The 25,592-nt window shown below is 46.6% G+C and overlaps 7 protein-coding genes across 7 annotated transcripts; 3 read left to right on the forward strand and 4 right to left on the reverse strand.

Annotated features, from left to right (window-relative positions):
- Positions 1-2,882: 2,882 nt before the first annotated feature.
- Positions 2,883-3,071, forward strand: EDB93DRAFT_1053825 (uncharacterized protein; the record flags this gene model as incomplete). The annotated part of the gene is made up of 1 exon (XM_041444722.1): positions 2,883-3,071. A coding segment is annotated over one exon (189 nt), but the record flags the coding sequence as incomplete, so codon positions are not given.
- Positions 3,072-7,350: 4,279 nt separating this feature from the next.
- Positions 7,351-8,307, forward strand: EDB93DRAFT_1287455 (uncharacterized protein; the record flags this gene model as incomplete). Its single annotated transcript, XM_041454524.1, has 2 exons — positions 7,351-7,461; positions 7,512-8,307. 2 exons carry the CDS (start codon positions 7,351-7,353, stop codon positions 8,163-8,165), a joined length of 765 nt encoding a protein of 254 aa, XP_041306755.1. The 3' UTR covers positions 8,166-8,307.
- A 2,306-nt stretch (positions 8,308-10,613) lies between these two features.
- Positions 10,614-12,580, reverse strand: EDB93DRAFT_1087113 (major facilitator superfamily domain-containing protein; the record flags this gene model as incomplete). Its single annotated transcript, XM_041446020.1, has 11 exons — positions 10,614-10,686; positions 10,746-10,851; positions 10,903-11,187; positions 11,237-11,314; positions 11,365-11,508; positions 11,557-11,700; positions 11,821-11,896; positions 11,950-12,053; positions 12,171-12,234; positions 12,290-12,334; positions 12,395-12,580. The coding sequence occupies 11 exons, from the start codon at positions 12,578-12,580 to the stop codon at positions 10,614-10,616; spliced, it is 1,305 nt and encodes a 434-aa protein (XP_041306756.1).
- Positions 12,581-13,411: 831 nt separating this feature from the next.
- Positions 13,412-16,737, forward strand: EDB93DRAFT_1104674 (uncharacterized protein; the record flags this gene model as incomplete). Its single annotated transcript, XM_041447430.1, has 15 exons — positions 13,412-13,609; positions 13,742-13,833; positions 14,036-14,057; positions 14,090-14,111; positions 14,246-14,332; positions 14,414-14,631; positions 14,684-15,263; positions 15,313-15,383; positions 15,440-15,524; positions 15,574-15,608; positions 15,844-15,935; positions 15,995-16,143; positions 16,201-16,289; positions 16,341-16,355; positions 16,408-16,737. The coding sequence occupies 15 exons, from the start codon at positions 13,412-13,414 to the stop codon at positions 16,735-16,737; spliced, it is 2,085 nt and encodes a 694-aa protein (XP_041306757.1).
- Positions 16,738-17,154: 417 nt separating this feature from the next.
- On the reverse strand, positions 17,155-19,250 carry EDB93DRAFT_1150855 (uncharacterized protein). Its single transcript, XM_041449697.1, has 8 exons — positions 18,957-19,250; positions 18,864-18,903; positions 18,592-18,814; positions 18,421-18,537; positions 18,256-18,359; positions 17,901-18,210; positions 17,678-17,846; positions 17,155-17,621 (listed from the first exon to the last, which is right to left on the reverse strand). Exons 1-8 carry the CDS (start codon positions 19,066-19,068, stop codon positions 17,281-17,283), a joined length of 1,416 nt encoding a protein of 471 aa, XP_041306758.1. The 5' UTR covers positions 19,069-19,250; the 3' UTR covers positions 17,155-17,280.
- Positions 19,251-19,816: 566 nt separating this feature from the next.
- EDB93DRAFT_1150868 (uncharacterized protein) lies at positions 19,817-21,540 on the reverse strand (the record flags this gene model as incomplete). The annotated part of the gene is made up of 6 exons (XM_041449698.1): positions 19,817-20,187; positions 20,256-20,429; positions 20,487-20,634; positions 20,687-20,881; positions 20,931-21,165; positions 21,235-21,540. The coding sequence occupies 5 exons, from the start codon at positions 21,538-21,540 to the stop codon at positions 20,273-20,275; spliced, it is 1,041 nt and encodes a 346-aa protein (XP_041306759.1). The 3' UTR covers positions 19,817-20,187; positions 20,256-20,272.
- Positions 21,541-22,395: 855 nt separating this feature from the next.
- On the reverse strand, positions 22,396-25,337 carry EDB93DRAFT_1287507 (glycoside hydrolase family 79 protein; the record flags this gene model as incomplete). The annotated part of the gene is made up of 13 exons (XM_041454525.1): positions 22,396-23,154; positions 23,208-23,262; positions 23,315-23,552; positions 23,607-23,648; positions 23,702-23,711; positions 23,767-24,082; positions 24,131-24,321; positions 24,368-24,415; positions 24,474-24,562; positions 24,612-24,699; positions 24,752-24,917; positions 24,974-24,986; positions 25,037-25,337. 13 exons carry the CDS (start codon positions 25,335-25,337, stop codon positions 22,753-22,755), a joined length of 1,959 nt encoding a protein of 652 aa, XP_041306760.1. The 3' UTR covers positions 22,396-22,752.
- Positions 25,338-25,592: the final 255 nt, after the last annotated feature.

Consider the following 25,592-nt stretch of genomic DNA (forward strand, 5'->3'; position numbering starts at 1 on the left):
GGCAATGCCACACTTTAACACCTGGAGGATAACCCATAAACACTGCTTCACATGAATGTGGTCCCAGTTTCTCTTGCAACTCAGCTGGAATATGTATGAAACAACATGCACCAAACAATTGAAGGTGCAAGATATTTGGTTTGGTGCCATGGAGCATTTTGTAAGGCGTCATTTCAGGTTTGAGGGAGCACATCTCTGATCTGTTGAAGAGGTATGCTGCTGTGAGGGCAGCCTCACCCCAGAAACTATGCAGAAACCGGGTGTGATTGAGCATCACATACATCCACCCTTCAATAGTATGTATTACCTGTTCTGCTTTGCCATTGTGCTGATGTGCGTATGGTGCAGAAAGTTGATGGATGATGCCAGCCAATTCAAGCTCCCCAGTGAATGCTGCATTTAAAAACTTACCCCCATTGTCCAAACGGAACACTTTTACCCTTCACCCCAATTAATTTTCCCATCTAGTGTGAACAAGACACCATGCATCAATGGCTTGATGTTTTGTCGCAAGAAGTTGGAGGTTCAGGACATTGGTGTGATCGTCAAGGAAGATGATGAAGTAGCACTTATTGTGGGAAGTGACAACTGGGATGGGACCTGCAAAGGTCGGAATGGTCCAGATCCAGGAAATGGGCAGCATGTGGAGACTCTGAAGGTGGATGAGGGCGCCGAGGATGTTTGGCCATTATGTAAGATTCACACTTGGACAAAGTGGAATCGGTAGGAACTGTTGTGCCAGTGGCAAACAAGGGCAAACAATGGACAGCCTCACCCCCGATATGGCCCAGTTGTGCATGCCATAAGGTCAAGATTCAGAGTGACATGAGTGAATGCTGATATGTCTGGAGGGGATGAAGGTATGCTAGGTGTATGGACAGTGCGTTGATCGACAGGGGCAGGGAGAAATTTGAGATTTACATAGCATAAGTTGTTTGCCATGGGAATAGCCCCCAACTCAGTTCCTCAATAGATGAGTTTGCACCGAGGAGGTGATGCCCTGAATACACAGTCCCAGCCTTTGCTGAGCATCCAACCCACAGATAGTAGGTTCAACATTGCTGATGGCGCATGCAAGCAGTTTGAGAGGCAAATATGGTATCTGGCTCCTCCAATCAACAGGATAGCAACGCAGTCTCCATGACCCGATGTGGTGAGGCTGCCATGATTTGCAGTGCGTACGGTAACAGTGTCTGCCATGGAGTATGACCAGAAGTATGACTGGTCACAGATGAGGGTCGTAGTAGTGCCAGAGTCGAGAATTGTGTTGAAACCTGCTGCCACTAGGCAGGAGAACCTCGCATTGTCAGCGGATGGTGTAGAGATTCACATAATTACAGGCTTGCAACGTGTAATACTTCAGTCCATACCACCTGGGTTTGCAGCACCAACTTGCAGCATCATTCCCTGACCTTTCCCAAGCTATTTCCATATCAGGTGATGCTTTCCCACATCGCGCGACTTTCCCGCGCCTTGCGATGCCCTTGCATCGCTCGCTTTTCTGCGCTTCCATCGCCCTATCATCCAGGAGCATCCATCCACTGTCCAGCAAGTCTCACTGGTACGTATTTCTGCATTTTTATCAAAATGGCACCATATTAGAGCATGGACCCTGATTTACATACCTTATTACATACATTATCTCCTACTCGGCTCACTTAGCGAGATACATATATAGGACCGCATTTTTCACCCTTTACTACACCACACTTTACCCTAGTGGAGTTCCCCCATCATGTCTATAGCTAGAGTCAAAATTTATTAGCAGTCCTTTTAGTAGTCATTCATTGAGCCCTCGTCTATTGCTAGTCTTATTTCGCATTTTCGCTACTTTCACATTTCATGTTCCTGTGCTCTCGTGCTAATCGCACGTGAGTTTCCCACACTTTGCTCGTCATCAACAATCCTCACTGCTTCAGCAGAGATGTGCGCCACGCATACATCAAAGGCCAAAGGGGTGGGAGCTACTGGAGCTACAGCCGCGCCAGGTGCTGGTGTGATGGTGGTGGACGCAGTGGGAAGCATGATGGTGAGCAGAGCCTTGAATTGTGGCCAAGAGCCAGAATGCGGGAGTCCCCTAAGTAATTGAAAGACAGCTTCAGCATCCATATAAGTCACCCCCATCTGAAGGAGACATTCACGAAGGACAGAGTGCTGCCTGACATAGTTAGATGCGTCCACAGCATCTTTCATCTGCAGCGTATATAACTGCTGGCAAACAATGTGTTGAGATCCCATGTCTACATGTCCAAAATGGTCTTCGAGAGTTTTCCATGTGTGCCGAGTGGTAATCTTATGACTGGTCGAAATCAGTTGTTGGACAGTGACAGATAGATGGCGTGTGATAATGGCTTTTGCTTTTAAGTCATTGATCAGCCATTCACGAATCACCGCAGTCTCAACCGCTGTGGGAGCACCAGGGACTGCTGCTGTAGGCTTATATGACATGCTACCTAATACATCGTCCAGGTCCACGGTGTCAGTGACATGGCACGATTGGTCCTCAATACCAAGGGCATAAGCCACCTCACATTTCCACATGAAATAAGTGTCCAGGCCTGTCAGCTCTGGAATGTGATCAAGTTTCCCCATGTCAAAGGAAGTCTAGAACAGGAAGATGTGATAGGTGTGATTAAGCTCAAGATTGGCTCATAACCTGTAGGAGCTGACACATGACACATGCTCAGTGTTGTGAGACAATGACTAGACATTATAAGTACCGACGGCAGGACATGATAGACCATAGAACATACCTCAGTGTTGTGAGACAACGACTAAGGTATGAGGAAACAAAGATGGTACATATTATATGAGATGAAACATGTGATAAGGTAAGAAAGGAAATGTGCTATGAGAAATGACGGCGATGACAATCCAACAATGACCAAGATGTTGTTTCAATATCTGCAACTGGCTCCAGAAAAACATTGACATTTTGGATGCCTCTATTATTCCACCCCCAAGGAATACAGATTGTTGTCACTCCCCTCAACATTCTCGGTACCCAGAATGTTGCTGCATTGGAGAAATCGTGTATCAAGGCACTTGCACTACATGCCGAGACTGCAACTGAATGCAAACTTCAAAGTAAGACTCACTGCAAGAAGTTTGGCTTGAACCTCAAATTGTTTGACATAGGCTATAGAAGAAGGTCAGTATCATGTCATTGTCACCAATCCGGCCGCTCAGTACATAAGGTGGACACCCATGAGACAATCAATGAATTGAGATTTGGGTGAGCAAGAGAAGTTGCCAAGATTGTTGTAAAGTGAGCAGCCAGGTCGTTGATGGGAAATTGTGAGAATTCATGGGGGAATTCCAAGAGAGAAATTACAAAGGCTGAGACAGAGACATTGAGTTCCATGAGTGTTTGCAGGATACAAAGTACCTGTGCATGTGTAATGGTCATACTTAGCGAATTGATACCGGTGCAGACAACTCTACTAAATAGTCCCACAAGTTCACGTGTCCCTAGAATTCACACATTGGCTCTAGCACATGCAATTCTGCACAGAATCCTTATGTATGTTGTATATAGGTTCCTCCCAACATAATACACATGACCATGTAATTTTTTTTGGCAAGAAATGAAGTGGATCTCGTGCCATGGTCGAGTTATAGGTGTTTGAGGCTCATTTTGTGCATAGATGACTCTCTTCTTGAGGTCAGATCTCCACAGAAAAATCTGGAATGCGATATAATGGTTATACATGATTATAGAATGCTAAAATAAATTTTTCTGGGGCTACATGCTTGTCAGGATCATCTGCTGTGAATGAAATACAGCCCAGATGTGGCAATTTATCCAAAGTGTTACAATGAGACTACACACATCTAAACTCCACTGTGCGCCCTTCAAACAGATCGCTGCGGTAGGCTTTCGAACGGTGTGGAATGTGAAATGGCACCGCGGCAGACGTGTGACATGGTGTGACAAAATGCGCAAACTCTAGGGAAAACTGCACTTTTTGCGCGGTAAGTCTCTGCTGGACTCAACACATCAATTTTAAAAGAAAAATCTAGCGGGCCTTGTACTTTCGATGTCAGGCTATCCATCCGTTAAAAAATTATATTTTTATGTGGATGTGTTGTAGAGTTATAGATGTTTTCCCAAAAATGCGTGAACTCTAGTATACACTTGCCAAATTGGCTCAAGCGTGAATTGGTCCACAGGTGCGGAGCCTCGCAGTGTTCTGCCAGTCAGTGACTCAAGGTCACGGTTATTGACCATGTTTCATGGGAAAACTGGTGAAGTTCATCGTCATTTACTTGAACATGACTTCGAGCGGTTCTCTGGTCCTACCATGTCAGACTATACCATATCAATATTGATCAATGATTATCAAATTGATATCTTTGCACACTGCGCAGTCTCGTTATAAACATGCGGCTTTCACCTGTTTGGCTGGAGGCACACTTTAAGAACTCACGGCCTGACAATAGACTGCCAATTTCATCTTTCAACACACCTTTACTGACTTGAATTCCTCGATGACGAAGACTGGCAAGAAATCAAACAGAGGATGGTGGTGGGACCACTTCGTAGTGCACCCAGGTTATGCTGTGAAAGAAAGTGCCTCTGTAGTCAGCGGAAAGGCAAAAGTTATATGTGCGAGGCTTTATGAGCAACACATAACTCATGAGCAGGCACTCGACGAGCAGCAAATTCAAGCAGGCCAGTGAGATATACCAAGAGACGAAGCTGCAATTGCAGGTGCTTGTACGTGAACTCTTGTGTAACCACTGCCAGTGTCTCCTGCTAACTTTGAAATATAGTATGGGCTATTGATAAGAACGATTCCCAGCATGTCTGGTTGATTAGTTGGCCATCGACACTGTTACATCACTTGCACGAATGTGAATTGCACTCAGAAGACATTTGTTCACAAGCACGACTCGAATACCATGAACAACATTCACCACGAAAAAATAATTGGGCTCATATGACAGTGCCGACTGGTATACAACCAATAATTCTCACCACGCCAGCTCTTAATGCTCCATCTGTTCCAGAGTCCGAGTCTGTGCGCCCTTTGCCTACCCTGCTGATTCCTGAGACTGTGTCATCAGGTTCCTCTAGTCTCTATACCCGCAACTCTCTTTCAGTCAGTCCGGCACTCTCCGCAGTTTCATTACCATCCCAGCTAGGGAAACGCCAACATCTAAATCAATCTGGTTTGTTCCACTCTGTTTCCGGCTCGCTTCCACCTCTTTCCCCAGTTGTGCTGGGACAAAGTCTCTATGTGACCAACCTTGGTCAGCTTCAGACCAAGCTGGTTGGGAGATTGGCCTTGCAAGGCTCACTGCAAGTGCCAGTTTACCATTGTGATGGGTCGAGAATCACAAATGGAAAGTTTTATGTGATCACTTCCTTCCTCGAGCAAAAATACCTTCAGCGAAAGTCCTTACACAACGTGTCATGCTGCAAACCCTCAACACACTTAAGACTATTGCTAAAGATGAATGCCGAGGTGCCAATGCAACCTTGCAGTGTGATGGCTGGACAGGTGAAAATTATCATCACCTTCTGGGCTTCATGATGACAGCACAGAGAAAGGTATGTCCGTGAAGGCTGCGAGTGTCAAGAATATTAATTAATTGTCAATGTAGTTACATACAGTCAAAGTTCACGATGCATCAAGGGATCCTCGGACAGCCGAAGAACTTCTTCGGCAGATATTAGAGGCAATCAGCAAGATTGAGACTGAATGGGGGGCCACTGTGGTTGCATGCACTACAGATGCATCTGGCGAATCTCAAAAGGCCTGTCATCTACTTCAAGAGAAATTTCTGCACCTTGTTGTTCCTGATTGTGTAGCTCATCAGGTATGACAATTTACATTGGAACTGATATGAAATTGTACTTACAGGTGATTTATAAGTGGAATCTTATTGTCAGAGACCTTTTCAAGGTCAAAGATGACTATGGGATACAGATGGCAACCATTGGAAAAACACTCGCGGTTCTCAGAGCAGTGCTGACACGCTGGTTATCACACTATCTCACATATTGTCGTCTTCTTGAGCTTTGACCTGCCCTTGAACTGCTTGTTACAAAGCATGAGGCTAATCTAATGTCAAGCGGAGATGCACGATCACGCAGGAAGACTCAAACTGCTATCAACACAATAAAAAACACGACATTCTGGCATGCAATGGCACGGTAAAGTAAATAATAAAATTTTATGAAATGAAACTAACTCTCTTCGTAGATGGAAAACTCTGCTCAAACCAATCTCCCTCATTGTTACGACTTGGATAGTATCTGTTGGCGACGCTCAACAGAGCTTGTGTCGTCAACGGTCTGTGGACGTCCTTGGGCTAGCCCAAGGTTAGGGGTCGTACTTGGCGTGTCTTCGGCAAGTACGATTTAACGCCTATGTCCAAATCGGGTAGCTTATGTCACGCAGATGCGAGACGATAAGCTATATCGGCCTAGGCTTACGACACCCGAAGGTTAATCGTAAGGATCGTCGTTAATTAGAAGGACAGAAGTCCGACTAGTTAACAGGGGCTTTGCTCGTCGACGAAGTCGATGAGTAAAGGTCGAGACTATAGGCTTATCTGCGATGAGCAAATAAGAAGATAGAATATAGACTGCTGGCGAGGCAGAAGGATCACTCTGGTGAGAGTAGGAGGTCAAGAACCAAGTAGATTCAAGTTAGGGAATATGGTACATGGTAGCGAGTTTATATAGAGGACAGGAAACGTATTAGTGGATGATAACTCGTACTACCGGGAGAGGCAATCGGTAAAGGGTAAGACCATAACAAGAAGGCACGTTCGATCTGGGTAGAACGTGCTAGATAAGAAAGTGAGTCAACGATCGAAAATAAGAAGTGAAACGCGCAGGGGCACGATCGTGCAACTGCAGATCTAAGTATCAGTCGCATGTGCGACTGTGCACCGAGTCAGAGATCATAAAATGGGAACAGGGCAAAGGGGATGCGTCGTGCATCATATCATAGGTTACCGTCCGGACGGTAAGGGCAAGGGGACTGTCCGCAGGATCAGTCAGGTGGTGAAACGGAGCATGGGTATGCTTCGTCAGCGAAAGGATCCGGCCAAATGTTGACAAATATTCACCAAGCAGCCCAAGCAAGACCTGAACATGTTGTGATTTCATTTGGTTCCTGCACTTTGTTACTCCAAGATTGAAATCACACTGATCTCGCTGCTCGTACAGCTGTTCTTGCAAGTGCTGAACACCGCTGGGGACAATGTGACCAAGAAGTTTTATTGCTGCTGTCATTGTCAATCCTTTCTACAAGATTTTGCCATTCAAAAAAATACCTCTCACAACACGTGCAGCACTTTTTGGACGTCTTTGGAGCCATTTTTTCAACTCGGATGCCACCACTTGATCTTTACACAGACCTAGAGGACTACATGAGTGGTTCCCATGACTTTGCACACATAGATGTCTACAAGTTTGCATTGTTATCTCGTGCTGAGAAGGAGGTCTGCAGTCAAGTTGATTTTTCAAGAAAAATTACTAAAATTGCCTTCAGGGTATCGCAGTTGATCCAATTAATATCTGGGACAGACTGTCACATCCTGGGTCACCACTTAGACCACTTCACTCTATTGCCCTGCACCTTCTCTCTATCTGCCCAAATTCCGCCTCTTGCGAGCGCCTTTTCAGTGTCTTTGGCGCAATTCTCATGAAATGGCGAAATTGGCTCTCAACAGAAACCCTCACGCTCCTCGCTGAACTCAAGATGTATGTTCATGAAGAGCATGTACGCAACAATGTCATCAAGAAGCAGCTTAAGTGCCAGTACTGTGACGAGAAAGAGTCTGCCAAAACACAGGCAACCAATGATTCAGATGCAGGAAGTGGTGAGCAAGAACAGCGCAGCATTGCCTTCGAGAGGCAAGGGATAAGTCAGCTCGCACACAACCTCATTCAAGCTGTTGATGAAGAGGAAGCTGTTGTTGCTGAGGAAATGATGCACTCAGCACCTACCACTGATCCATTCACTCGTATCCCTATCAGTGATTTACTCGACTACTCTCGCGCCGAGGAATGGCTAGGATCCTTCTATAAAACAGCCATCCGAGGTTTAGATGCTGAGCTCGAGTTGTACGAGCTTCTCGACTTAGATGCAGAAGGAATTGAAGATCCGGAGTTTCCTCAAGTTGATGATGTCCTTGCTGAATAGATTTATTGCTGTTTCATACTGTACTGACTCGGAGAACATTGAATATGTTGCTACTAGCAGATGATACGAGTTTTTCGACTGTGCGGCGGCAGCGGCTCTGTGGTTCATTTTTGCTTCATTGTCCAATCACAACGCGATTATATAATATTCAGACAGGACTTCTGGTACTCCACAAGTTCAGTTTACTTGCATTCATGTGAAAGTTCATCGCTGAACGTACATTAACTTTGGCAAACGTTCGTTGACCGGCAGAACACTGTGTGGCTTTACTTGTTTTCTTGTGTTTTGCGCCAGCGGTCGTTGAGAGGGTGGAGGGAGAAGTTCGATGTTTGAATTATTGTCGATGAGAAAAAATTGCTCTATTTGATTATTTACTACTGTACTAGACGGGACCCCCACCCTCGAAACGTCTGCTGGGTAGGAGCGTGGTAGCGATGTGTGGGAAGAACGAAGGAAATGGGAGAGGAAAGGGATTGAGCCGGCGGAGTCGGGAACTGGCGTGTCAGCGCTACGATAGTATACGCCAGGCTAGTCACGAGCCTAGATGAAGGATTCATCTAAGCCTGTAGTGAATTCGACGATCATCACGTGCATGTGACCAGGTGTGACGCCGTATGGATAAGTTGTCTCGATCTTCCTTACTAGTTGTCGACTGAAGTCCTTGGATCTTTCTGCTCTTATCCGGGTTAACGGTGCGAGTTCTGATTCCACCGCATCTTTTTCTTTTCTGCACAATTGCAATGTGCCGTGCTCTGTTGCCGATCATAATGGAGTCGCTGTGGAGTCGACTTCTGGTCCGGCGCGCGTTCCGACTATCGACGGTTGGTATAATTCTTGACAGACGCTTCGGCCCGTGTATCTGGATGGAAGCGACGTCGAACTCAGCCGTGATTGGCTGACGTTCGTGAATGCGAGATTTGATGGCTGTCAATTTCTTCGGCCTTCGGAGATGGATCTTGCACAACTTTCTGCCAGTCCAGTCATACTTGGAATGTTCAACCTGGAGGTACGTGTGTTCTTCCGAATCATTTTAATACAGTTGAATGAGAGAGAATAACAGGCGCGAAAGGTGGTCCAACTGGTCTTTGCTGGATCCTTTGTTTTCAATGTACTCGTCTCCGTCCCAGTTCAAGCACTTATTCACGGCAAAAAAGTTGACATGTTTTATGTCGTCGTTTCCCCGCACACGTCACGGTGTTGCCTATATACATGATACAATGTTGAATTTGCAACACCCAATCACTTCGTATTTATCGCCTCTACTGCCCTCAGTAGCAGTGAAAATAGCCGTCCTGTGGTGCAGGTGAGTCATGTCATCAAATCCACCGATACCTTCAAGTACTTACACACTTTCCATGTGGGCAGGTCCTGCATGCTTTGTCATTGGTACACCAGTTAGGACATCTACCGGCACCGCCGTTAATGTCATCGGGGATGGCAGAGATTGACGATGCTAAAGCAGCAACGACGACGAGTACAATTGCAGAGGAGAAGCGCATTGTCTGTGACTTCAAGTAACAGTGTGATATGGGATCAGATAATTCTGAAGATAGTACTAGGAACACGGCTGGCTTTTATGTCTATGCCTATGGTACTGCGTAATAGTGGGTCTATTGGCAATTTCGTGCGGAACTAATTCTCCTAAATTAATGACGGTACACTTGCTCATAATATCCATAGCTTCATGACGCAAATTCTCGTAATGCACGGACTTTGGGTGGGTCCCATGGGATGGGACGCAGGTAATATACATGACGCATGATGCATAGGCCTCCGAACAGTTTTATGCATTATTAGAAGCCTTCTTGGCGGTCAGGTCAGGTTCAGAAGGTCATTTCATATGAAGTTTAGTGAACCCCAAAGTGTGCTGAGATGTTTCCTGGCAGATAACATGAGCTCAGCCAGTCGCTTGGAGGTACTCTTGCTGCCCAGATGAGCCACGATATAAACATGGTAACAACCATGCATTCACTGACAATTAATGCCAGCATGGTCATTGTTGGGGACTTGAACACGTTGTACAGCAGTGCGACTCGGATTGAGAAGTAAATTGTCCAAGGCAAACTATCAGACACAATACTTGCGAGTTAAGAATTCGACCAAACCTACTCGTATCGTGCAACAGGGATGATACGAGCTTATCGTATTTCTACGGTACTGAGGTTCGTGTCTCTATATCTTTGGTTTGTGGTCCAATCTATGCTGTCTGCGTCAGCGGTGATCAAGAGGTCATGAAGTCCATCTGCCCTGATTCCATGTATAATGGAAGTGTCTGTTCAGACCACGCCTTCGTCTGATTGAAACGGAGTGAAATGCAAATCAGATGCATTCTCCTCAAAATTTCCAAACGTTGCTGTGTTATTTTCGTCACCGAAATTGAAGGAGGTCATTAGATAGATATATTGCTTCACGTCAAACGTCCACAAGGCAGAGCCAACGGAGCGTATATCATTCAGTTCTCCTAGCTGTTCTCGGCACTAAAGCCCACAGGACGATCATGAACGCCATCATCGAGATGAGACTTTTGTGCCACCAATGATCAATCTATCAAGCACAGGCATGACTATAAGGGAGACCCACAATGGCTGTAAACTCTTGATTCCCGTCTTCGATGCAATGGCACCGTTTAAGAATGGCAAGAGCGCAGAACCTGCCTGCCCGAAGCCTGCAATCCAGCTAATTGACCCTACATGCAGGTTTCAGTTGACCCTACTCGTGCTACTAAATATGGAATTACCTGTGATGAGCCACTCAGGGAGGATTCGTACCGCGTGATTCACAGCAATGGGATACATCGGCCCCAAAAGCATACCGATTATGGAGATCGCAACGCCTCCACCAATGAGCGAAGGCACCAGCCATACTATTAGTTCCAGCCCAATTGCCAAAATGACGTAAATGAACAAAACACGACGTTCCCCGACCTGTGAAATTTGAGGTCTGTTACGTTGCATGCTATAAACGGGATAGAGACTCGCCGTTTTGTTCACCCACAAAAGACCGACACGGCCGATCATGAGACCTATTTACAAATCAACAGTCGAACGCCTAGTATGCCTGGAAAAGTTTACCTCCGAAAAACCCTGATGATATATATCCCGAACTTGGACCTCCTCCGCGCACGTAGATTATGTACGTCACCATCCAGCCTGGAGTAATGATATGGGTGAATATCTTCTCCACTAAATTGTATACTTACCACCCACAGTGACCTCCACTCCTACATATATCAAAAGGAAGAAGGCGAGAAGGTGTACTTCTCTGAGCCGCAATATCTGGCTGAACTGGCTCTTTTCACTCGTTCCCTTTTTGCCTGCTGGCTGTCCAATCTGAGCGAGGCATTCTGTGAGATGCTTAGCGACCTTCTCGATGATACAAATGCTTGTCATACCATCCTGTGTTTTCAACCCAAAGACCGCAACCAACAATACAGTGTTTATGAATGCAATACCAAGACTACACAGGTAGTGAAGTGACCAATGCGGAAGCTGAGCAAATTGTGTAGCTGCCAAAGGAGACGACAAAGCGCCAGCACCTAAAAAGTGAAAAGTGAAAATAGGAACATCCGTCGCGTTGCACCACCATTAAAGAGGTATAACGTACCGTATACCTTTCAATAGCAAGATAAACCGAGAGTTCATGGACATGACAACACTTACCGCATGGATGATCCCCATTTTCACCTCGGGTTTACTCTTGAGACTGGCCACAAAACCATTCGATTGTGTGTACTAATTTCAGGGTTCATCCGAGCCGTAGAATCCATTGCGCCTGTATAACTTACCTGCAGAGCCAGTCCGAAGCCATTGATGGCGTAACCTAACACGAATGCAGGAAATGGCAAGGCACCCGCCTCTATGGCGTACGCTAGAACTTGACACGCAGAACCTGAGCAATGATAAGGCGATTATGACCTCTGCTTGCAATAATTCGCCCTCACCGAACACAATCACCTGGACCATGGAACGTGCCTCAGAGGTCGTAAAAAGATCATCGAAGATGAACTTACCTTCCCAAAACCGAATCTACCGTCTAGATATAGGTTTGCGAATGCTCCAGATAGGAAGCCCTGTCGAGCAACTCAGACTGATCAGTGAATCTTGCATACTGCAGCGAGATCTTACAATACATGCGAACACGAATATGAGGGATACGACAACGAAATTCAACTGTTAAGATGATAGGAGGGTAAACTTAAAAAAGAACTGCAGGTGTTCAAAACCACCTACGCCATACACTTTCTGTATCCGGGGGAGCAATGGACCAGTTGTCCCATCGTTCCATCCGGCTAGATACATCGACCCACAAACCGTCGCAAATTGCACTCGTGCGCGCACCCGCTGAGGTGTCGTTTGGACTTTCAGGTCAGAGATAGACACTGCTCTTGAATCACTTGCAGACGACCCCACTCGCATTTCAAATCGTTCATTGTGTTTGTCACTCTCTTTGAGATTGTGATCAGGGCCAATTGTCGGATGGTGCGAAACCGTATGGCCTTCACTGATCGTCGTCACCTGCATAACGAGTTCTGACTTCGTATACGTGAACCGCAGCCTAAGGATGTTCTTGGATCCAAGTTTATGACTCGGAAACGGAGTTTGAAGGTTGAGTGCGTTCGAGCGAACGACGGAGGAGGTACCGATAAAGGATGTTGTGATACTCCTCTAAATGATATCATATTGCCTGCGAGTAAAGATTGCAATCCACGGGGCCCGCAAAGGCTCTGGAGTCATGATCATGCGGATGAATGTTATGATTATTGACGACCATTTTATAAGCCAGGACGTAAATAAGTGTGGAACTCACTACTAATATTAGCACAATGCCAGAAGCACGATGCTGCAAAAACGACACTAAGCCCAGGCTCTATTTCATCGCTGTTTCAAATGTAGAGGTGGACTGCCACTGGTCTGCGAGGGCTAGTATGATCATCGAAGCCTTAGTAGGCTACGCGTGACTCACAACTCGGGAGTAAATGTTCATCCAGCACGCGTAAAACTCAATCCCACCATAACTCTCACACAAAAGGCAAATACAATCATGATCATGCACCGGACTAGGATTCAATAAGTTACAAAGTCTGATAAATGTCGCTGGTGCTTCGTTAAAAGCAGGAACACAATAATAGTATTGACACACTCAGCGTCACCCGTAGCATGCCGCGTAAGTAGTCCTTCCGATCAGTTGTATGAATGTGAATGAAATGTGCGCGAGCGATGGTGGCATAATTGTCACGAGGACTCGTCATGCAAGGAAAATTATCCACGACGGGCCTCAAAGTAGGAGCAGTGACGGCAACAAACATCCAATGGGATACCAATCGCGAGCTGCTGGTCGAAGTCGGGATACCTCTGAAAACGCCGAAAAATTTGCATAAAACGCCTGAGGAAGACACGACTCACGAGCCTCGGTTGAGCCCGTGCCAACGGCGTGATCCTGACACCGTGAGTTCGATGACAAAGCAGCAGAAGCTGCATCCATCATGACTTTCAAGTTGAGACCAAAGTCTACCGAAATGTCTCAAATTTCCACTTTGATTTGCTTCGCAAACACTAATTCTCACATACTGTCAATAGCGGGCTTCGAAGAAGGTCTCAGGCGTCAGCTCGCTTCTTCCAACAGCTTCTAGATCCTGGAATTCTGAATTCTGTTCTTCATTGACGTTTGGGTGCTGTAACATCGCATCGGTCTCAATCATTGAAACCGATGCGAAGATCTAATCTACTTAACGTTTACCACAACGGCAGTTGCTCTTGGTGAATGTGCGATCCACTCGAATGTTGCTACCCCCCGAATGGCACAAGGTCCTGGGCCGACTAAGCTACTCCCTCTGCAAGTCCTAGGGGGTGCCCCACTCCAGCATTGTGTAGGGGTGCATATCACTTGGATATGGTAAGTGATGCCATTGCTATTTAGCATGTTAGAACAATAAGAAGCAAAATAAAGGTGCGTCCTCCGGCGTCATGATTACACAGCACCGCTAGAGATTTTACGAAACCATGCCTTCAAGTTTAGGCATAAAGAAGGAAATTCAAGGAATGTCTGACTGACTTCTATCCAGGTCTGAGGGCCACTTCCAGGGAGACCAGCGGCTAGTTCACCAGGTCCACCTCATTACCTGTTCAACATCTGTACCTATCTGCACTCCCTTGCGTCGCTGATAGTTCGTATGTCGAGGACTTGCGTATCATGTCGATCAAATTCTTGTTGTTGCCTGCCGACAACTAGTACATTCTTCACCTCAGCAGACTGGATGGCCAGCTCGAAAAATGCTCCAAACAACACGCGCGGATTGTTTGCTCTACGCACGTGTTACATCATGCATGGCATGCTGGTCATGATTCATATCGTCCTTGTTTTCTTTTATGTCTATGAATCATTGGAACACCATGTAACTCTCTGTTCCACAAAATACAATGATTTCTGGTCTGTGGTGCTTAGTGCCTCACTACAAGCGTTTTATACTGTACGTCTTCAATGTTCACTGTTATCCTGACAATACACCAATGATAATCCAGATATACACCGCTGTTCTACTCTTCCTTACCCAACGGCTTGCAATTTCGAGAACACTTGTACGCCGTGTCAAACTGACTGCCGTTCACGACATCTCTGGCGCATGGGCGGGCCTTGGCTCCGCACTCAGCAGCGTCTGGCGACAAACTGACATCCCCGCCTCGTGGTGGACGACTTCTGCTGTGGCAGTCTACCTTGCGAGCATAAGTGTGCTGCATGTCACCTCTTCGGTTCTTCTACAATTTCAAGCCTTGGGATCGGATAATTTTATGACTACTTTAGTGCCCACAACACTAGGATGGCTAGACGATTCATCGTACGGCAATTTTGTAGACCTGGGACCCATTGCTCCATCCCTACCAGTTGTCAATCATTTGACTGGACTGGCGTCTGCAGGATTATCAAACACGACACTCTACGACACCTTCACAATGGGTACACCAGGAACTGCGTTTGTGAACACAACGACAGTAACCTCGAGTTGTGGATTGATTCCAAATGTGACATACTCTGCGGATACCAGCACGGCAATCTTTCAGTTTGGAGATTCGTTCGCGCTTAATACGAGCATTTCGAGTCTTTGTTAGTAGTTGGTTGGGGTGATATTTTATCATGCTGAAAATGTCCACAGGGGCAGACCAGATACATATAATTCCATGGACAGAATATGAAGATTCTGATGGTGACTTGGACGACTCAGAGGTAAGCATTCCCTAGTTCGCGCCCACTATAGAAGCTGAGTAATAATTTGACTCTAGTTTGATGGTATCTATCTTATGGTCTCCACGTCATTGGGGATCGACCCTTTAGTACAAGACGAGGTCGCCGTGAACATGACTTGGGGTACGTTTGCTTATTTATAACACGGTCATGATAACAATATATTCTGCAGCTATCCCTGGCGCTGTCACTTCATACGCCATCCAGGTCTATTTCGTCCATTGCTCACTCTCAGCGAACACTAGTAGAGACTCGGGTGGGCTAGTAGATGCGCAATACAACATTTTAAGGAGTCCTACGCCCATGCCGCAGCCATCTACGCAATGGGAAATGTACTCAGACCATCAACTTGAATTCGGGTGGTCGAATACTAGTAGTTGACAAACACAGGTGCGTTATATGGTGTCCGTTTCGAGGGGTTATGACATACTGCCAGTTTTAGATCAGCAAGGCTTTGGCTACCTCGAACTACAGCAGCGGGATGATATTTGAAGGTAGCAATTCACAAATCATCGAACTCTCTATTATGGACCAGTAGGCCAAAAACTTTCCTTGAGTGCACTGCTGCATCTCATGTACGGCTTGACTTCTAGGTATATTATGTCACTGGTAGGCTTGAATCTCACCCAGGAATATATACAATTCCGAGACGACGGTGCTCTTCCGATTTCTAATTTCACTTTGAGACCGGATGAACTAGAATTTGCGGTCGCGAGGGCAGCTGCACAACTCATCTGGCTAGGTAAGGAATACATTTGAGCGTTTTCCTGTTCTTACTCATTCTATAATGCATACTTAGCGGGACGATTGGGCACAGCCAATGGAGGAATTGACCCTGGGAGTGGGTCGACCTATGTCGACTCATCCATAAGTTACACATGCCTCAATGTAGGTGAACTGCACAGATGCTGTATCCAAATGACTAATGAAGCATTGTAGATCAACTTTCTTCCTGTAAGTTCGTGGTGGCATATATGCGATGACCATTCATCGAAAATGATTCTAGTTGGCTTTTGCGACGTCTGCATCGGTGATCATGTTGGGACTTGCGCTTCATATGACCCGAGCATTCGATGCATCACATGACAGTCAAGCTGCTATCCCAGACATAGGTGTACTGCAACTCTTGTGGTTGGGTCATCGTTCAGTGTCTATCAATCAAGCCCTGCAATATGTCCAGCATCCGACAGAGGCCATTCTGCGGCGAGCAGGCATGACGGATATTTGTCTTGCGAAGAAACTATCCAATGAGGAAGAGTTTGGGAGTTCAATTGCCAGCGATAGTCTCTCCTGTGGTGTCGACCGTTGTCATGATGATGATGTGATTTGGGTTTGAGAATGGAGCCTGCTGCTATATGTTTGGCCTTTCCGTTGTTTATACTGCTCTGGTGTGGAGGTCCGTATTTTGTTTTTAGCGTTGTTTCTCAATTTAGATGCTCTCTCGACGACAACTATTGGGTGTGGATGGTGCCGGATTGCCTGACCGCCTTCCTTCGTTCATCGAGTTTGATTTTCATTGTGCAAGTCTAATTGGTCAAAACATTCAGGCTTCAAGATTTTCACCTAACTAGGTAGACTGAGCCCCTTGGCCTAGTCCACCGTCGGTGAAACTGGGTGATGATGAGTTCTGCGAAGTCCTTCGATCGGGATATTCCTGCCGTGGTTAGTGTCAATGATTTGTGTTCTGATTCTTCCGATGAGTCTGTATCGTTGTCTTCTTTGCGTATTTAATTAATGTCACTGTGTATGTAGAATTCTGACTCGGAGTATGAGTTTTGAAAGTTACAACAGACGTTGTCTTTCGCTGAGACGAGATGCACTGGCATTGCCCAAATGTACATACTGCACATATAATACACATAGCTTATCGGTACAGATACTATGCAGCATCTGTTTTTGCTTTTTTTGATGGTGCAATCGTGGGGATAGCCTGACCACGAATACCAGAATCAGGGCCGCCGTCAGGCTCAACAGCCCGTTTGCGCTTTTCTCCGCTTTGTTCCTCTGATGTTGCAGCGGGCTGGCTTTTCTCGCCGTTGCGACCTCCGCCACGGCCTCCACCTCTCCCACCACGGCCACCACCTCTGCCACCCCGTCCCCGACCCCCACGTCCGCCCCCACGTCCACCTCGTGATGAACCGCCTTTGTCCTGAGAACGCGAGAGAGCTGACCGCGCAGCAAAGTTAGCACGATCAATTTGGAATTGTTTTTCTTCTTCCTCTGCGATACGATAATGAGTAAGGCACAGATCGTATATGATACGAGAGTGACAGTACCTTCTGGTATAGACCACTGGACTTCATTTGAATTCACGGTCTTTAGGTTGGTCTTCACGTAGTCGATCTCATCTTCCGTCAAGGCTTTGTCGAATCCAACGAGACCAAAGTCATCTCCCTTTGAGAATTGGATGTACGGTACCCGGGCAAAGCGCTCTCTCAAAGGAGTCTATCGGTCCAGAGTCAGAACCTCGATATACGAAAGTGAAAACCACCAAATTACCTTCATCTCTGTAAAGTTAGCATCACCACCACAGCCCGTGAACTTCATTGTTGCGCCCTTGATATATGGCAAATCTTCGCTCTTCACGCTGCCTCCATCTTCCTCCTGCACACGAATTTTACGCCCCATGAACTCGAGCCAGACTTCGGGGTTGGGCTTGTCTTTACTATTTTGACCCTTCCCCTTCTTCTCGTTCTGCATCTCCTGGAACGCATTGAACCCCTTCCGACTTGCAATGCTGTCTTTGCGCATCTCGGCAGTCTTGCCGGTAAGACCTTTTTCTTTGATTTTCATATCGCAGTAGGCCTCCCTAGAGATGATTAGAGAGAAAAACTCAGAAAGAAAAACATCATACTTGGACATAATCAACAACTCCTTGCCATCCCAAGATGGTTTAGGATCAGCATTGAGGAACGCCTCTGCGGATTTCATATCTGTAAATTCGACGAAGACTGACCCCTGCGAAAAAAAAAAAACATAAGCACGTATGTTTTGTCTTGACATAATCTATAAAACATACCTTGAACTGCTTGTTCCCGTCTATACGACGCATCCTGACAGCATTCGTTTCTCCATACTGGTTGAAAAACTTTTCCAACTTCTTCTGCAGATCGGAAGTCTCATCGCCAAACCCTTTCTACGGTGCCATGCATGAGCAAATTTTTTTGATACCTCCAATGATCTGACTCACCGCGTAGACACTTCTCTCAAACTGACCCTTCGGTGGTTGTACCTCAGTGCGACGCCTTGCATTTTCCCCTGCTTCATCCACTTCCAGCTCCTCGCTTGTCCGTAAGGCCTTCACTATCCAGTCATGGCCCTTCGACGCATAGTCTCGCATACGCTTGAACGAAGAGACGGTTTTGATGGGTACCCAGTGTTCTGCATTTGCGGTGTGGAGACTCCACATGAACCTGAATCATATTAGACATGCATACGGTGCATCATGACGATCATACGCACTTATCGAATGGCAGGTTCGAGTCTGCAAAATAGAACTCGACTATGATATCCCAATCAGACTCACCTGCAGAAAGATGGAAGAAAAACACATACTTTGCTTGCGAGCATCCTGCAGCTTTTCATCTTCATTTTCTTCACGTATCGCCGTAGCATCTCCAGCAGCCTGTGTTTCCTCGGCAGAAGCTGGTACAGGTTCCGTAGACATGGATAATAAACAACAGATACTTCAGAATAGTAGGTGAGATAGTTGAACGTTAATAGATTGGACGGAGATGAGTCGAGTTTCAACAAACCAACTCGCTCGAAATTGACTATACTGAGTGTTGACTTGCTGGCAAATAAGCTTGCTTCAATATATATATGTAGTTGTACAATTGGAAATTGGGGGTGCCAGGAGAATGAGAAAATAAAATCAAAGATTAGATAAGGTGGCTTATGTTTTCGTGATGTGTGCAACAGCCACCGATGGGCCAGTATTGCCGCTTGCTTTGGAGATCCCTCCACAATGAAGAATGGCCAACCAGCGGGATAGAAGCTTATGATAGACAATTTTACTCCTCTCTGAGACTCGGGGAGTCGCGATGATGACTTCACTCTGCATGTCCTGAGTAGTTCATACATTTATTTTCTATCTTTTTGCTTGATTATGACCACTAAAATGGCTCTCCTTGATGCGTTCTATGGAAGACATACATTTGCTCAGACACATAACTATATAATCAATCTCGCCATGAGCACAGTTATACTGGTGCGCCGGGAGAACCAACTCGGAGGTGCTTGGATAGGTTGATTCCAGGCCAAAGCCCACTCGTCAGTGCATCTCCTACGCCTGCAGATGACCATTCCTGGCATCACTATGATCCATACTCTACAAGATCACCATTACACAGGACCATGTTGAAGCTGTGGAAATCGGTCAATGTCCTGCAGAAGTTTGCGTGAGTTGGTTCCACCTGTCTCCTGTTTCAGTTCTCCAAGTTGTCACAACTTGGGAGTCATAAAACAGGAAGGGATGAAATCCCCGAATAACAGATCCGTCAGTTGCTATATAATATCTGCCCATTTGACACAGGTGTATGACTCACAAACATCAACTGTTGAGTACCTTGAGTATTTACAGCTGTTTGCATATATGATGTTCAATTAGGAAACGTTAGACTTGGAAATTTTTGGTAATAGTACTGCACAACCAAGTCCGTCCCCCCTTTTCGCGTCTCGCCAATCATCTAATTGGCAGCAGTGCACCATTTCGATCAGATATCGAAGAAACATTTATCTTGGAGTGATAGTACAACGAGAGGTATGATACACGTACAGATATACAACAAGTGGTGGTCATGATTATTCCACAACAATCAGCTCTGTGGCATCGCTTTTCGATAAGTCCTCCTCATCTCATGGGTCATATATCACTGTTGAGCGTGCGCCTCTCCGTTAGCTCCATTGTCACCATTTCCATTCTTGTTCTTCCGGCGGATGACAACATATGTGTCGCTCGACTCGTCACCTGAAACAGCTTCGACGTCCCCACCGACATGGCCCGCATGCTCAGGCTCGATAAGTTTTCTGCAAAGACGTGAAAAGCTGTTAGGATGGGAAAGCCTGAGAACACAAGATACTGACCGCTCAGCGCGAACCATGTTCAGGTCATGGGAGAGAAGACCATGGCCGGCTACAGGTCCATAATAGGAGATTCCTGCAAGGGAGCCGATGATGCACGTGCCAACGAGGATAGAAAGGTAGAAGCGGTATTGGGAGTACCATTTTGGTGCTTAGGAGGCACAGTCAGAAGAGGACCACGACCCTGGAACAAGGAGACTCACTCCAACCGGCAGCTGTGACTTTATTATCGGCATACCACAGTGCAGTGAATCCAACCCACTGCCACAGCAAGGCGAAAGTAGGTTGGAGAGTGATAGTCGACCACGCCAAGACCGCGGGAGAGACGCCGAGGAGCAGACGGGGGTAGCCTTTATGCCCGCCCAGACCACTAAATTCCATACCCCAGTGGATTGCACCTAAATATAACATGAGCTAAGCTATAGAAGTAGAAGTAAGATTACGTGCCAAGGAAGGACAGAAGAACAGCGCCATAGTGGACTTGGAAGTTGAGCGCTTGATCTAAGATGTTAAGGGCAACGCCAGGGTCCATGTTTGTGATAACACCCATGGTCGCGAGACCTGCTTGATGCGCAAGATATACGGTAGTCGCGGATGAGACGATGTATGGGATGCCACCAGTGAGGCCCATGACGAGATAGGGGGTTGGTACGGAGTGGGCGACTGCAGTGGTTATACCAAACTACATTGGATGATTAAAGCGCTGTGGTTAATAAGGCGAACGACCTGATCCGCACAAAGGGCGACGTACGAAAGAGTCTTTTGTTGGCTTGACGCTGTCTACCGTGAACACGCCACCAGCGATCGAGCGGGCCCAGTCTGTCATTGAGTTCCCGACTTCCTCTTTCACATTCTGCTTCGCATGCTCGATAGTTTGACTTCCTGGTCTGCCGGAGACGGAGCTTGCTGCGAAGCGTGCGTGGACTTGGGTAAGGTTTACAACTGCAGGACGAGCAGTGAATTGGAGAGAGTTTTGGAAATGTGATGGACGGCGAAGGGCGAGCGGGGCACGACGAAGAGCAGCTGTGCGAGAAAGGGTACCGAAAAGTGTGTTCATGGTAGGTGCAATTGGCAAATTAGAAAGCATGCTTCAAGTTGGATAAACCACAGCACTCTAAATGACGTCGCGTGACATCACTCAACTTGAATGGGCCGCAAGCCTTATACCAATGCTGGAGGCGAAATGAAACAACGCCCACTCCATCAGCATTCCAAGCCGCAGTATCTACAGACCCATGAGACTTTCCAAAAACATGAGGCATCCCATACAAGGTGGAGAAGCATACACTCCACCTCATTTTCCCCGCACGAGGAGCGCAACGTGTAGGTGGGGTGCCTACATAGAAGAGTGTGTCCATCTCGGGCGATAGTCAAATCGACATAGGATAATCATAATGGAATACACCCTCTTCAGCTGCGGCAGGAAGACGAGGTGACATTCCATCCAGAATCAGTTGCATCATTTTTTACAGTCGAATATGGAAGGTCTAGCGATGGGCTATACTCAACCAGCTAAGCACTAATCGAATAAGCATTCGTCTAGTTGCCTCGTTGCTCGGGAGGAAGAACGAGGTAAGCAGAAGAAAACTTAGCAAAGGAAGTGGAGACTCGGAGGAGGATGAGGATGAGGCTGAAAAATGACCTGATGCCGGAATAACCCAGTGCCAGCGCCGCACGTGCCGGTGATACCGAACCGTTTAATTATTAATATTGCTCTCATTTCATCGTCGTCAACGTCCACATCATGATCAGACTCACTGAGCCGCAGTGAATATTACTATATATTAGAGTACTGGGACGAGAAAGGGCTCACTTCTGATAACACGAAAAATCTAAGAATAAGATGCACCTGCAGTTGCAACGTGTCATCAGTCGCGAATGAGCTTAATCATCCCAAGACGAGGGTGATACTCCGCTTGCTAATCTAGAGGCCCGTGAAAAGGCTATCAACGCTTATCATTTAATGTTTAACCCCAATGATGGGTCGGCATCAAGCCTCCAATGGTGATCCAAATTTCGTCTTAAACTTTGTTCAGCCGCGATCATAAATTCGGAATGCAGTGGTACACAAGTGACGGACAAAAAGATAGTGAGTAGGATTAGTGTATGGGATATATGCACGCAGATCCGAGATCCAAGTGGTCCGTCCAGAGGTAGGATTAGTGTAAGGGATAAATGTACACAGGTTCCGTCCGATATCAAAATGACCCAAAGAAGGGATGTCATGTACACGATGATCAATTCTGATGCAAGTGAACGAAAAGAACGTTCATCGCACGAGGGCCAGACGCCCGATCATGAGAGCACCAGCCATGACAGCGACTAAGCTAGGCAGCGCTTGCGGAAATCCAAGGGCGCTACTCATCTGGCGACCTTGGCTCGTGCCCGCTAGAGAATCGGCGAATCCTTTCTCACCGTTAGAGGTAGCCAGAACGGAGGGGTCGATCGTGACGGTTGGTCCACCATGGTAATTCGTATATGTGGTAGTTGGGAAGGTCATCGTTGCGCTCTGGTCGGACTCGGACAGTGCACCATCGGTGAGGAATACAAGGGCGAAACCAGGAGCAGGTACTTTGACTCGACATACGTTGTTAGTCTGGTCACAGGGGATAGTCTGTATGTCAAGTGTTCCATTAAGTCGTCCGTCTGATGAGAATGGGCCGCCGAAGGTCTGTGGAACAATTAGTCAAGCCGATCATTGCAGAGACTCGATGTTGTGCATACCTGTCCAGCCCACGTAAAGTTGTATATTTGAGAGACGGAGTCAGCCAGAAGATACCTGAGCGAGCGTTAGGATACAATACATTCATGACAATACAGGAATCACTCACTTCACTTTCACTTGAGCAGGCACTGTCCCCCCAATTGAAATACTCGCGGTATAATCGCTATTTCCAGACGGATCAGAGATGAAGTTAGTCAATGCGACGCGGACTGGCTGGCCATTTTCATAAATCGCGTAACCCGGAGTGTAGTCGTTTCCATCATTTGCGTCCAGATCCAGGACCTGCGCGGTATTGGAAGAACCCAGTACTTCTGCGACTACTAGAGCCGAGTAATAGATCGGACCTGCGATGAGCTTAATCAGCATTCAATAGAGAAATGATGCAAGGTAGCTCATACCAATGGTCCACTGTTGGAAGGTCGACTGGTTCCTCACAGGCGCTAAAGAATAAAGTTAGAAAAATCTCCATCCAGATAGGACGATCGACACGAACGCATAAAGGGCTATAAAAGACGATTATTAGAGGTCGAATGACAGCAGGACTCGAGTTGAACTCACATTGTAATATACGCTCTGTCCACCAACGTGGAAAAGAACAGTCGAGAAATTACTGTATGCTAGCTGGAGAGAATAGTCAATTCCCCACAGGGCGGCCCCGAAGCTGTCGCTTAACCCAGGAAAACCTCCGCAAGATGCAGTATTAGTTTCTGACATGATGAAGGGCTTTCCAACGGATTGTGCATAGGCGGGAGCACCAGGGAACTCGTTAACAATATTCTTTCCGGATTGGTGTGTCAGGAAGGTCGGGAACATCTCTTGGCCATTGCGCGGAGTTCCTATGCCGAACTGAGCGTAACAGTTGTCAGTGGGGTACCTTCAGGGTTGTGAGCCAGAAAGCGATGACAAACAATATGTTGTTCACCTTTCAACACCCAGTGCAGCAAGATTTTGGTTGAAGTCTGTGGCGAACCCGGTTTCCCAAACATCTGTTGGGCTCCACACGCCAGCCAAATTGGGGCCAATGAGCAGATCTTTGTTGGGGATATTAGAGTCTGCGTTCATAGCGTCGATGAGAAGACCAAATTCCTCCTTGTAATCTTCAGGGGCATAGTACTGCAAGAAGGTTAACAATGAACAGTGTGAGAGCAGAAAACCTTACATCCGGTCGGTGTCCGTGTCTGGAGTAAAGATCCGGCTCATTGCCGGCCTAAAGCAAAAGTAATCAAAGACTGTTATGTTATAACTTATGCGTCAGGTTTCCTGACCTGTAGACCAATCAGATAATTTCCAAGCATCGCCTCTCCGACTTCAGCGATCTGCAAACGCCAATGCTGAGTGTCATTGAACGGTACACCTGCGCAACAAGGTCGGTAACAACAAGGGTATTTTCACATATCACATACCCATGTACCAATAGACATTAGTGAGTGCAGATATCTCGGCCATCATTTTAATGATCTCGCTTGTGAAAACAAGGGGCGGCGTTGACGTCTTGCGGGTGCTCGATCTCAGGATAATTAAGCAAGAAAAAAAATGCACTTACGGGGTTGGACACCCCCGAGTAGTCCTTCTCGAGAGCAGCACCGTCCGGAGTACTGGCCACTAGAGTAGCGGTCTCTTGAGTATTACCACCGACACGAACCCTAACGCTCCCTCCGCGTTGCTGCAGGTTGGCCATGAGGTTGAGAAACGGTACTTGAAGGAAAGTACTGGTAGTGATCGGGGTAAATGATATATATTGCTAATTAGCAACCAAATTAGTTACCTATTCAGCCCGACTACAAGACATGTTAAGTGGATACACGTGCGATTGAAGGAAATTACTCACGAACTTGGGTCGTCACACTAAACTCTATACTGAAGCCAAAGAATGAACCTATATGTTGGATTGAAAGTCCCGAAACACCTCCGGTCTGCAGCTCTACATTGAACTGTGTGGGTGGCGCAGGATCAGGTGGGGGTGGTGGTTGTAATATCGTTCTGTCGTATGAAGCAGCACCCGTGTATGAGGCAGAGGCAGCCGTCGTCGTAGTCCCAAATGGTGACTGGACATGTGGACCATAGGCAGTAACGGCTGCCTGGACGAGGCCGATGGAAAAGAGTAACGAATGGACGAGGAGAATATGCATTTCAACGAAATGTCTAAAGTGATAAAAATTAGCTACGCATAGATCAGTTAGTAAGTGAGAAGAGTACCAGTTCCTCTAGATGGCGATTCCACTCCGTTGGGAGAGAGTTGAAGGTTAAACCGAGGTGCTCTCGAAAATTGTGACTACAACTTATACCATTGCTGTAGCATTTACATAAAGTTTGGGATAAGCGAAGATCTTCTAGCCGCTCGCGGCAGGGCCCACTACGGAATCAGTGCATAAGAAGACAGCGAT

Source organism: Suillus bovinus (genome assembly GCF_016758785.1).
Source record: "Suillus bovinus strain UH-Sbo-P2 chromosome Unknown EDB93scaffold_35, whole genome shotgun sequence".
NCBI classification, from domain to species: Eukaryota; Fungi; Basidiomycota; class Agaricomycetes; order Boletales; family Suillaceae; genus Suillus; species Suillus bovinus.